Raw genomic sequence first — 12004 nt, forward strand, 5'->3', positions numbered from 1 at the left:
TCTGTCTAAAAGACCACTTTTTGAAGGAACCATGAGCGGTCGCCATAGACAGGTTTTACTGTATATTGTAACAAATTTCACCACTTTTTATTAACACATCTGCTGCCAATTTGCATCATGTGACCTTCACAACACAAAATAGCATCAACTGGCTGCAAATGTTTTACTATATTTACAAAAAAGTAATAAGTTTAAATTTAATTTTATAATCAAGGATGATAAAAATTAAAATTTTTATTGGCACCAGATAAAATATAAAAGCTATTGAAATATTCTGTGTATTTGACCACTATCAAAGTTTGTTATATAGCAAAAAATTATTAGGATTGGAATATAAACATCTTTCATGGAAAAGAGTTTCATCTTTTATCATTATTATCATTTTCATCATTTTATCTAAAAATGCAGAAATTTTAAATACATTAAGACCCTGCTTTAACACTGCCTTGATTAACGTTGATTTGATATAACGTGGTCTGCTTGAAGCCTTAAAAAAGCTCCAAATTTATGCTGATACAAATTATCGTGGCATTTCGTTGATTCATATATAATATGATTATTCCCAAACACGAACCAATCAGCAGAAGGTGGCAATTTGTTGGAGCACTATACTTCCCTTAAATCTAAGTTTGGTGCAATTTTGGAAAGAATATAACATTGTGGATGCCATAGGTAATATCGACTTCGCTTGGCAAGAATTAACTGATCAATGCATGAACAGAGTATGGAAGAAGTTATGGCTTGAAAGTATCTAAGGATTCTCAACAAGAAGAGCCTATCACTGTATCATTTGGTTGACTAAATTGTCAACCTAATCGATACAGCAGGACTAGGAGATGTAGACGAGCAGGATATTGAGGAGTTACTGCAGGTTTCTGGTGAGAGCCTTACCAACGATGACCTTCAAGAACTAGCAGAACAAGGAATTTGTGTAGAACTAGAAAATAGTCATCCTGAAAACAAAGAATCCAAATAATTTCTCTACAGATTTCCTTAGTAAAAGTTTGGTAACGATAACCGAAATCATTGATTAAATTGTAGCAAATGATCCAGATTTTGAAAGGAGTGCAAAAGCAAAACGAAGCACTTGGGATGCGATCTCCAGCTACCAACATTTGCTTAAGGAAAGAAAAAAAGCGACAAATGAAACTACACCACTTTATTGCAAAAAATCAAGAATTTTAGAAGAGCCGGAACCTTCATCATAAACTTTACCTTTCTATGTGGATATGTTTATGTGTTATTTAACATATATTATTATTAAAATTAATATAAAAATAACTTAAAATTAAAGTAAAATCTGTTGATCTTTGGTCACATGTTCCCTTTCCCTTCTGTGTTAAAATGACCTTGTTTAATGCTGTTTTGCTTAGCGCTTTGTTGTCTAGGAATGCATCCCCTGCATTAAGTGGTATCTTACTGTACTAGCACAAGAATACCAGTGTCTTTCATCAACCAGAGAGAATGGTGTATGGTCAGACATTACCTCAAAATTTTTATTTTTCATTGAAAGCAACTTGTCATATCCAAGGTTATTCATGATTTTCATTCAACATGATGATCCTACAATATGGTTTAATTTAAATTGAATTTCTGCTAAGGCTCACATATTGCAATTGAAGTACATAAAAGAAAATGCAAAGGCATTTGGATGCCAAATGGCCACCAAATGGATTTATGTGTAGGAATAAATTTTTAGTTGCCCTGGCACCCAGAATTTTATCACCTCTGATATATATACTGATATTCTGTAATAATACATTGGACAAAAGTTTCAGACCACTTAAAAATATTGTCCGTAGTGGCCAAATGGATAAAACCACTGAAAACTGATAGTTGGTCATAGGTTTACATCTGACAAATAGGCTGGCTGCCTGTAGTTTTCCAAGTTTTCTTCACATGTCTTGGCACCCAAATAGAGGTTGGTTTCTCTTAAAAATCTTTCTGGGGGCATCCCCCTTGTTAGATCTCCCCGTGTGTTGCATTGCCGTACTACATCAAACCAAACTACTTCAAAATATTTTTTACTATAATATAAAATTTACATAGAGTTTATTTAAATGGAACAAATTTGTGCATACCATCCAGATGGAAAATTTGAGTGTAAGATTGCAAAATTTAAACAGTCAAAAATTATTTACAATTATTTACAAGATCCTGACAATTATGGAAGAAAATCTCATACAGAACAGTTACCTATCTGCCAAGGACAAACAGATGATTTTGAGATATACAAGCACTACAAATGAGTCTGTTTCAAACATTACAAGACAACAATTGCAACCTCCAATTAGCTTAAGAACTGCTCTTAGGTTAATAGCAACATGAGATAAACTTTAATATGTGAAAATGAAAGCAAATCCACAATTGAGAAAGGCAATTTTGCAAGGACATATGTTTCAAATAGTGAATTTTTAGGAAAATATTTCCCTTAGTGAAGCATTTAATCTTGATGTGTCTTCATTTTCATTGTCACAACCTAAAAAAAGATTCATGGCTTCTCTCTCATCAAGTTCTGGATGGAGGTTGAGTTACAACATGGCTTTTACAGTACAAACGAAATCAAGTTTTGCAGTTTTTGTTATGAATATCAACATGATTGCATGAATGTTGATTTATGGAATCATTTTTTGCCATTACGACACAAGCTAAATAATGCAAACTTTATATTATCGCAAGATAATGCATCTATCCATGGTATGCATTCAACTACAGAATGGCTAACAGAAAAATATTAAATCATTGAAGTGGTCAGCATACTGACCACTTCAATGATTTAATATTTTTCTGTTAGCCATTCATTTCTGTTAGCCATTCTGTTAACCATTAATATGTTGTCCCACTCATAACCCAGAATAGAGAATCTATGAGGGTGATCTTGCATGCACAGTCTGTACTAATGGAAAGCAATATAACAACATCAAGGAACTTGAAGCAACCATAATATCTGCTTGAAATATATTCTCTCTGAATTTCTGTTGGCTCTAGCAAATTTTATGTTTTTGTGTTTAATACAAGTAATTGAACATAAAGGAAAGCATTGTAACAATTATTAAACAATATAGTTTTTATTTTTATTTGTATCACTTATATTGATTTGTAAAGCCGGTCTCTAACTTTCATCGAGTATATTATTACAAAAGAAAATTTAAACTTATTACATTTTTATAAATATATTGTAGTGCTGTAGTGAACATAAAATTACAACTTTCATAAAGATTTTTACTGAGAAAACTATAAGTGATCTTAAAGTTTTGTCTTGCACTGTAAAATAATAAAATTTTAAAATATAAATGTTAAAATTTCATTTTATATATTTTGTATATATTATTCAATTCCAAGCAAAGATATGAATATGAATGAGAAAGTACTTACATCATTATCTCATAGTAAATTTTTTTTTTATTTTCAAGTGTTTTTCACAATTTAAATTTTCTGAATATGAAGGAAATTTTACTGGAGTACTTTTACAATAACTGCATAATTCTGGAGGAACAAGACGTAGGTCTACATAATTTGGGCATGAATGGATAGCACTGGATGGAATGTAGCGCATTGGATGTATTTGAAATTTTTCACTGGGATTAAAGAAGGCAAATATGACGTAATAAAAAGAGGAACAATACAGCATTAGTGAGTTTTGCTAATGTGGAAGATATAAGAATCATTCGGGATAATGCAAGGATATTTGAGGAGTGTTTCTTCACCTTCCCATGTGTCCATGACCAAATGAATTCAGATATATCAACAGAAAATCTATGGAGATTGCCTGAATTGGTGCAGACACTAAAATCTAGCCCCAACGTGGAAATATGCAACAGTTCAACCTACAGATTTTGTCATAGTGTATTTTAATACATTATTATTTTGTTCTGATACTCTTTATTACAATCTTGTCTCAATCCGTAACATGTTAATAATTGGTTATACTGCTTATATTTGATTCTTTCAAATTTTTAAAGAACAGTTGAATTTCTATAGTTTGATATTAAAGAACACCTGAAGAAGGATGGTAAAGTAGACCAAAAACATTAGTTTTAAAATTATTTCACTGTTTATGATGATGTTTTATTATTAATAATAATTGCATTTATATAACAGAAGTGTTTTTACTAAGAATCTTTTATTACTAATCAAACAATACATCCAGATTCTTATCATTCTATAATAAGGGTACTTAATTAGTTAGATAATAAGCAGTTTGGCTGGAGGTAGGCAGTTAAGCTACCATCTTGTGTTGGCTACCTCTAACCAAACTGTTTATTATCTAACTAATTAAGTACCCTTATAAGAATCTGGATGTATTGTTCGATTAGTAGTAGGTATCGTGTTAATTATATATGTAACCTTTTATAATATTATGTTGATATAATTTCTTTATTATGTTTACTATGATTACATTTTAAAAATATACAAATTTACATTTTTATTTACTAATGCTACAAATTAAATTAAAATTATTTAATCTTAGGAGAGGTCATTCTGTTCTGCAAGAAACCTTGCCACGAAAAGAAGAGCACGTACTACTTATCCGAATGACTCCTATACAAAGGACATTATATAGAACATTTGTAAAAAATCTCATTCATGTACAAAATGCTTCTAATCCATTAAGATTATTTGCTGTTTGTTGTAAGGTAGGATATTAAAAAATTTATTTTACTATTTTAAGTATTATCATTTAAAAAAATAAATTATTATTTCTTCTAAGATATGGAATCATCCTGATATACTATATAACATTCTTCAAGATCGTAAGGCAGAACTCGGTGAGGATAACGATCTAGATATAGAGCTTGGAAATTTAATATCTGCAGCTGCATCAGGGAACAAAATTAATATGCGGAAAAAACGTAAAAAGAAACACCATTATGCTTACTAATTTAAATTGAAATTTCGATATTAATCTTGTTTTAATTTAATACAATTTTCTTAGGGGTAAATAAAGATATCGGAAATATGGGACGATCATTTCTAAATGGTTTTTCTCAGGAAACCGGGACTAGTATTAGAGATAAATATGATTCATCTATCAGTTATGATTGGGTGAGTAATAGTTTGTGTAAGTTTAAATTAACTTCTATTAAATTGAATGAATAGCTTATGTAATAAAAATTCTTTCAGGCTATTCCACTTATGTCGAACTATATACCAGGTGTATTAGAAAACAGTCATAAGATGACTGTTTTGTTTTCTATTATTGAAAGAACTCTTAGGATTGGAGATAAACTACTTATTTTCAGTCAATCACTATTTACATTAGATTTGATTGAAAAATTCCTTAATCAACGTAACGTTCCACCTAGACTGGGAATAATTAACAGTAGTTTAGGTCCTGTCAAATGGTGTAGAAACAAACACTATTTTAGTAAGTATTTTTTAAGTAATTTAAATAAATTATTATATTTATGTAATTCAAACAATTTCTAATTTAAATTTGTAATTAGGATTGGATGGTAGCACCTCGCCTCAAGACCGCGAAAAGTTAATCAATGAATTCAATACAAATGCAAATATTAGTCTCTTCCTCCTTTCAACAAGAGCCGGATGTCTTGGAATTAACTTGATTGGAGCCAATCGTATAGTTGTGATTGATGCTTCATGGAATCCCTGTCATGATGCTCAGGTATAATTTTAATATTATTTGAATTGTGTTGTTGTATTTATAAATTAATTTCATTGGTTGTAATATGATTCATATACTATACACTCTTACTAACGTGGCTTCTCGATTATCTGACAGATTGCCTATGCACTTTTGTTTGTATGAAATATTAGTCATGTTACACATTCAGTTTTTCTGTTTACTTGGGTTTCATTTCTATGTACAATATTGCACCATATTACCCATCCATCTGCCTCCAAAAAGAATTGATATTAAAGGGTGACAGGTCACATCATTCAATGCCTTTAGGCCTTTATGCTCTTGGTAATCTGACTTACTCTGTACAAGAAATGGCCAGATTAGCAAAAGTCTAGTGAACTGATATTTTAGCTTTTCTTCAAACATTTTTTCTTGAAAATAATAAAATGAATTTTATAATATTCAGTTGTTAAAATATATATTAATATAAAACATTTGCATTTATTAAAAAGAATTATATATATTCATTTTTGTGTGTGACTATATATGTAAAAAATGTAATTAATAAATGATTAAAATATTAAATTTGGCAATTTGTGACTCTCATTTTTAAAATCATTAAGATCATAATGGTGTGAAAGAGAAAACGATTTAAAAAAAATAGTTTCAAATAATTAAATTTATTGTAAGCTTATAAAAATAAGTTAAATCAGCAATGATACCATTCAAATTAAGATGCATTTTTTCCACTTTAAAATTGGAGTATATCTTAAATTTAGTTTTTGTCACTCTTCAAATTAGCATCCTTTTTTTTTCTTAAAAATATCTTTTAAAAAGTAAGATTCATTTTAAATTCAAAGTTATACATCATCTCTCTTCCCCTTTCTTTGTATCTAGTATACACAAGTAAAAGATGTCAATACAAAATAAACCAAAATTAATATTTACAGGCTGTCTGTAGAATTTATCGCTATGGTCAACAAAAGCCTTGTTACATCTATAGACTGGTCACAGATAATAGTTTAGAAAAACGTATTTATGACAGACAAGTAAACAAACAAGGAATAGCAGGTAATTACATAAAGCAGTTATTTGGTAATCTTTAATTGCTTATATTTTCTTAATTGTAGTAAGCTTATTAATAATATAATTTTTTTCCTTTTTAATATAAAAGTATATATCATATATTTTATTCACAGATCGTGTTGTTGACGAATTGAATCCAGAAAGCAATTTTACATGGAAAGAAGTAACTACATTGATCCATGATAATGAGCAAGATAATATGCTTCAAGACTTAAGTGTTTATGCTTCAAAATATAATGATGAAGTTTTAAAATATTTATGCACAGATTTGAATCAGTGCCTCAGTAGAGTTAGTATTCTAAAATATACCATTTTAAGAAAATTTTAATTGAAAATAATTTCTTATATTTGTATTTATTACTTTGCTCGTAATATTTCCCAGGAACCATTCGAACACGAATCCTTGCTCTCTGATCGCAAAGAATTGAAATTGACTAAACACGAGAAGAGGCTTGCTAAACAGAGTTATGAAATGGAAAAAAGAGCAAACATGATTAGTAATTATAATCGACCTTCCTATACTAGTGTTTATCCTGGAAATTCATCAGGTAGCTTTAGTTTTCAGGGAACAAATGTTAGGTGAGTATTTTTAATTCTTAATCTATTTTATGAATATTCAATTTCTTATCTTTTGCCAATTTGTGTTTTAGGGCACCTTGGTTATCGCAAAATTCAACCATTCTACCGTCCCAATCTACACCTCTACCGATGCAACCTGTAGGACCTTCTGGATTGAATCACATTCAGAATAGACCACTTCCTCCTCATTTGGTTCACAGTTTATTAAGACAAGGTGTTGTTGTGCAGCATCTTACAGTTCCAAGTGGTACTAAATTTAATCATTAATGTATTTTTTAGAGATGTAACCAATACCAACATATTGGCATATCAGAATGATCTCATCATGTCTGTTCATTTTGCAAACCGATACTTCAACTTTTCTTTTTTTCATATTTATCTTTCACATTGTTTTACCATAACAGGCATTCAAACAGGGCAACATACATACCATAAACCATCTGCATTTTATCCTATTTCACTTCCCCGACTACTGTTATATGCTATCTCAGTATCTCACTTGACAGATGTAGTAAAAATACTAAATTATAATTAACAGAAGAATTATATAATTTTTCATTTTTTGTTTATTATTTTTAGTACTAATAAAATAAATTTTCCATTAGGAAAAACTATTGATTCTGAAATTTCATTTGAATTTTCTATAACCTGTATAGTTTTCTGGTAAATAACATCTATCTATAAAATCATTTAAACATTTGAATGACATAAAGTGAACATTTAATTTAATAGATTCCACCTTCAATCCTAATTACAGTACTGTTAATATTTGGATATACACCATTAATTCTTTATAGTCTATTATAAAACATTATAATATGCTATAATATATGAATGATATATAAAATCTTAAAATTTTATAGCATAATTATTATATGAATATGTTTCTGTATACAAATAAAGATCAAGAAATTTGAAAATATAGCAGGTTTTAATACTAGTGTACCTTTTTTTCTTATTAATCATTCCATCTATCATTTATTTCCCATAGTTTAACAAAGTGTGATGATGTGACATTCGGGGAAGTGAGATTTGAGGAAACTGAGTTGTAATCATAACTTGTGGTAGACAGAGCATTCTCTGTGCACACGGTTAGTTACTGATGGCCACATGATGTATGGTTGTTGTCACTTTTGGTTTAGTTTTGATGGAATACTGAAACACAATCTGCTAAGGGGAGATGACTCCTGGCAAACGTTCTATTGGAAACTGGTGTTAGATCAAGTGAAGAAAATCCAGAACTCCACATGGCCAACCGTTGGTAAGGCAAAAACCCATGACCATTAACAGTGTTCAATGCCACTTTTGGTGAGCACCAGTTTAGTGCTCACCAAAAGGTCTACTTTGCAAGATACTAAACACGTTTTTGTCAATGAACAGGCAACATGTTGCCAGATCTGGAATTTATTTCCAGATTTAGCAATATTTCAAGCTAATTGACAATTTGGTAACAGCTTTTCAATCTGATGATTTTTCTGTACTATTATAAATGTATTCAAGGTTGGTTCAATTTTTTCTAAAAACAGGGCCAGTCAAGCACATGGGCAAACTAGACAATTACAATTGCCTAGGGTCCAGATCTTAAAGGAGACCATGAATCAATTTTAAACTTTTGTTTCTTTATATTTGAATTTAAATGGTTAGAAAAAGAGAATATTCTGTAAGCCAACACCTATAGAGTACGGTTGGAAGCAAGTTTCAGATTGGATTAGTTGGAAAATTATTGATATCAGCAGAATTCAGTACCTTATCATCTCTAATATTTTTTTATAAAATGACAGCAATCTGTCATCAATATTTGTTTATAAGCCTGTTAAACAATTTAATAATTTCCAAGTATAAATTGAAATAAAATTGTTTATTAATTGACCAAACATTGTAGTAATGCATTTCGTGACTTTCAGATATTAACATTCCTGGCAATACAGCTGGTTCACCATCTGTAGTAATCAAAGCTGGTCAAGAAGTTCTAGTCATGAAGACTCAGAAAGGTATGTATCTCAATCTACCGGATGGAAGAATAGTGGCCATACGACTTCCAAATGCTGTAGAAGAAACCCTTTCCCGAACAGAAAATTTACAGAAAGGTAATCATAACTTCACAGTTGCTTTGAGTGAGTGGAACAACTGACAAAATTAATTATAAAATTTTATTTCAGATTTAAGTCAGACAACTGTTAAATTATTTGAACCTTCTGCTGATAGATCACAACAGTGCATTGGTGTAAGTATTAAACTTTGCTTAAAATGTTTTTAAACGAAAATTAAAACTATTTTATTTATTTAGATTGTTCAACAATCACTTCATTGTGGAGGAACAGTGAGATTCATACCTCCTGGATCGAATGCCGCTACAGAAAACAGATTTCCTGAAGTAATAGATTTGAGTGACGACAGCGATCAGGGTGAAGTAGTTATCACTAACGAAGTGCTTCCAACAGAAAAATCTGAAAACACATTACCGACGACAAACTGGCCCGAGAGTTCGGCCTCGTCTTCCACTCCATATAATTTTAATCAGCAAACTGATAACCAAACCCACATTCCAGAAAAGATCGACACGTCTTGTGGAATAGGATGATAACTGCCACCCAGTTTAAATGTTTATGTCCACCAAAGATGTATTTGTATTAAATAGTTGCTCATCTGTTTATTTCAAAGCTTAGTTTTTAAGCTTTTTATCCTCTTCCGTAAGCATCACGAGTAGACAACAAATGCATTTAAGTTTATCGATTCAAAGAGTGGACGTAAAGATTCGCATTTATTTTAATCATAGTTTGACTCGTCAAAAGAAACTCTAGACAAGTTGGAAAGTTAAAGCTGCTTTTCTTTCCCTCCTATTTAAAAAATAAAAATTTTTGATTAGATAGAAGTATTAGAAGTCCGAGAACATTCGATGTCGATCATACTTCAGCTGTGCTAATTAACATTTATTCTGGTTGTGGACTGTCTCGAACTCAATCTGTGTGGTCGATTCATATTGTCTGAGCAGCATTAAATTTCTCATTTATCACAAATTGTATTTAGATGAGTATGAATTTAAATATTGTCCTTTTTGACTTATTTTTTTGTATGTTGTAAAATGTCCATTTTCATAATCATGTACTTTGCATTAAAAAAAAACAAAAAAAAAATTGTCAGAAATAGCTTTTACTGTTGTAATTATGTACAAAAACTTTAATAAAATATCAAAACACTTTTAGTGAACATTTTCATCCTTTTGGTTCGAAAACTAAATTTTTAGGTAATGCCATTCAGACTTACAAGGGGAGGGCACGACCTGGGAAATTCACTTTGGGATGAGACTTGGTATATAGGTAGTACTCCTTTAGGATGTTCAATCCTCAAAACAAGAAAGCGCAATGGCCAGCCAATTTTAAGAAAAAGGCCTTTAAAAATTCGAGCTCAGCTTATGTACTAATAAGTTTCGCTAGGTCGGCAGCTTCTGAGCAGCTCGGTTGACATCGTTCTTAGCTACCGCCAAGTCGTTCAGGGTTCAAATCTCTGTCTCGATTAGTATTTTTTTTTTCTTTCTAAACATTTTTTAAAATAAGTATTTTGAATATATATAAATATTAAAATTTTATTATAATAAATAATTTCATTTAAAAAAATGTTTAACACATATTACATGTCATTTTAATTATAATAATACAAAATAATTAATAATAATAGTTATAAATAATTAGTTATGAAACAATAGTTTTCATTTATTATTCTATTGCATCAAATTTTTCAAAGGTTACTACTCTTATTAATTCTCACCACTTAAAAATAAAAAGTATAAAACATGTCTTTTATATTCATCCTTTACTTCCATTTTAACAAAAATAAACAACTAGAATGTTTCCAATTCCAACAGTATTATATAAATGAGATCCAATTTAACACTTCAGTGTGAAAAGTATCACATTAGACTGACATTTTCAACAGCAAAACAAGATTTTTCTCAAGGTCATAAAAATGCGCATGGACTTATGGACTGACCTGATATTTGGAGTGTCAGTTTACTTTTGGATTTCGAAGAGATCATAGTGTTCCGTAATATATCACACCATAATACAAATAGTTTCAATATTTTACAGTAAAATGTCTGTGAATGAAGATACTATGTTTACCAACAGTTGATGATGATGATTATTAATATACTTATTAATTATTTTGTATTATTATAATTAAAATGACATGTAATATGTGTTAAACATTTTTTAAATGGAATTATTTGTTATAATAAAATTTTAATATTTATATATATTCAAAATACTTTTTTAAAAATCTTTAGAAAGAAAAAAAAAATACTAATCGAGACAGAAATTTGAACCCTGAATGACTTGGCGGTAGCCAAGAACGATGTCAACTGAGCTACTCAGCAGCTGCTAACCTAGCGAAACTTATTAGTACATAAGCTGAGCTCAAATTTTTAAAGGCCTCTTTCTTAAAATTGGCTGGCCATTGCACTTTCTTGTTTTGAGGATTGAACATCCCAAAGGAGTACTACCTATATACCAAGTCTCATCCCAAAGTGAATTTCCTAGGTCATGCCCTCCCCTTGTTAGATTAAGCTAGTTCCGTTAAGATTTTTTTTGTTCTTAAATGTGTCAAATTCCTCCCATTTCCTGGAACAGATAAATGTTTGCACAAATGAACACGGGGCTATATTCTAGCCTAGATTTCCACAATACTAATATAACTTTATTTGCGATTTAACAATATTTTCCTACAACTTACTTGCATGGAGTAGATTTGGCAATGCCG

At 30.2% G+C, this 12004-nt stretch overlaps 2 protein-coding genes across 3 annotated transcripts in view; one reads left to right on the forward strand and one right to left on the reverse strand.

Annotated features, from left to right (window-relative positions):
• The window catches only part of LOC136989767 (helicase ARIP4), a 57777-nt gene extending 47313 nt beyond the window's left edge, over positions 1 to 10464 (forward strand). The window contains exons 12-23 of one of the 2 annotated variants that reach the window (XM_067288025.1): positions 4472 to 4637; positions 4712 to 4853; positions 4937 to 5046; positions 5125 to 5368; positions 5448 to 5626; positions 6535 to 6655; positions 6784 to 6959; positions 7053 to 7249; positions 7321 to 7496; positions 9154 to 9336; positions 9409 to 9473; positions 9537 to 10464. In XM_067288025.1, coding sequence (XP_067144126.1) covers positions 4472 to 4637; positions 4712 to 4853; positions 4937 to 5046; positions 5125 to 5368; positions 5448 to 5626; positions 6535 to 6655; positions 6784 to 6959; positions 7053 to 7249; positions 7321 to 7496; positions 9154 to 9336; positions 9409 to 9473; positions 9537 to 9830 — 2053 coding nt within the window. In that variant the 3' untranslated portion in view covers positions 9831 to 10464. The remainder of the gene's footprint in view (positions 1 to 4471; positions 4638 to 4711; positions 4854 to 4936; positions 5047 to 5124; positions 5369 to 5447; positions 5627 to 6534; positions 6656 to 6783; positions 6960 to 7052; positions 7250 to 7320; positions 7497 to 9153; positions 9337 to 9408; positions 9474 to 9536) is intronic. The other variant, XM_067288026.1, reaches the window with a different exon arrangement.
• The window catches only part of LOC136989770 (cation-dependent mannose-6-phosphate receptor-like), a 213176-nt gene that overhangs the window by 73255 nt on the left and 127917 nt on the right, over positions 1 to 12004 (reverse strand). The window lies entirely within an intron of this gene.

This window comes from Centruroides vittatus, unplaced genomic scaffold, assembly GCF_030686945.1.
Source record: "Centruroides vittatus isolate TY-2023 unplaced genomic scaffold, ASM3068694v2 scaffold_769, whole genome shotgun sequence".
Lineage (NCBI taxonomy): Eukaryota > Metazoa > Arthropoda > Arachnida > Scorpiones > Buthidae > Centruroides > Centruroides vittatus.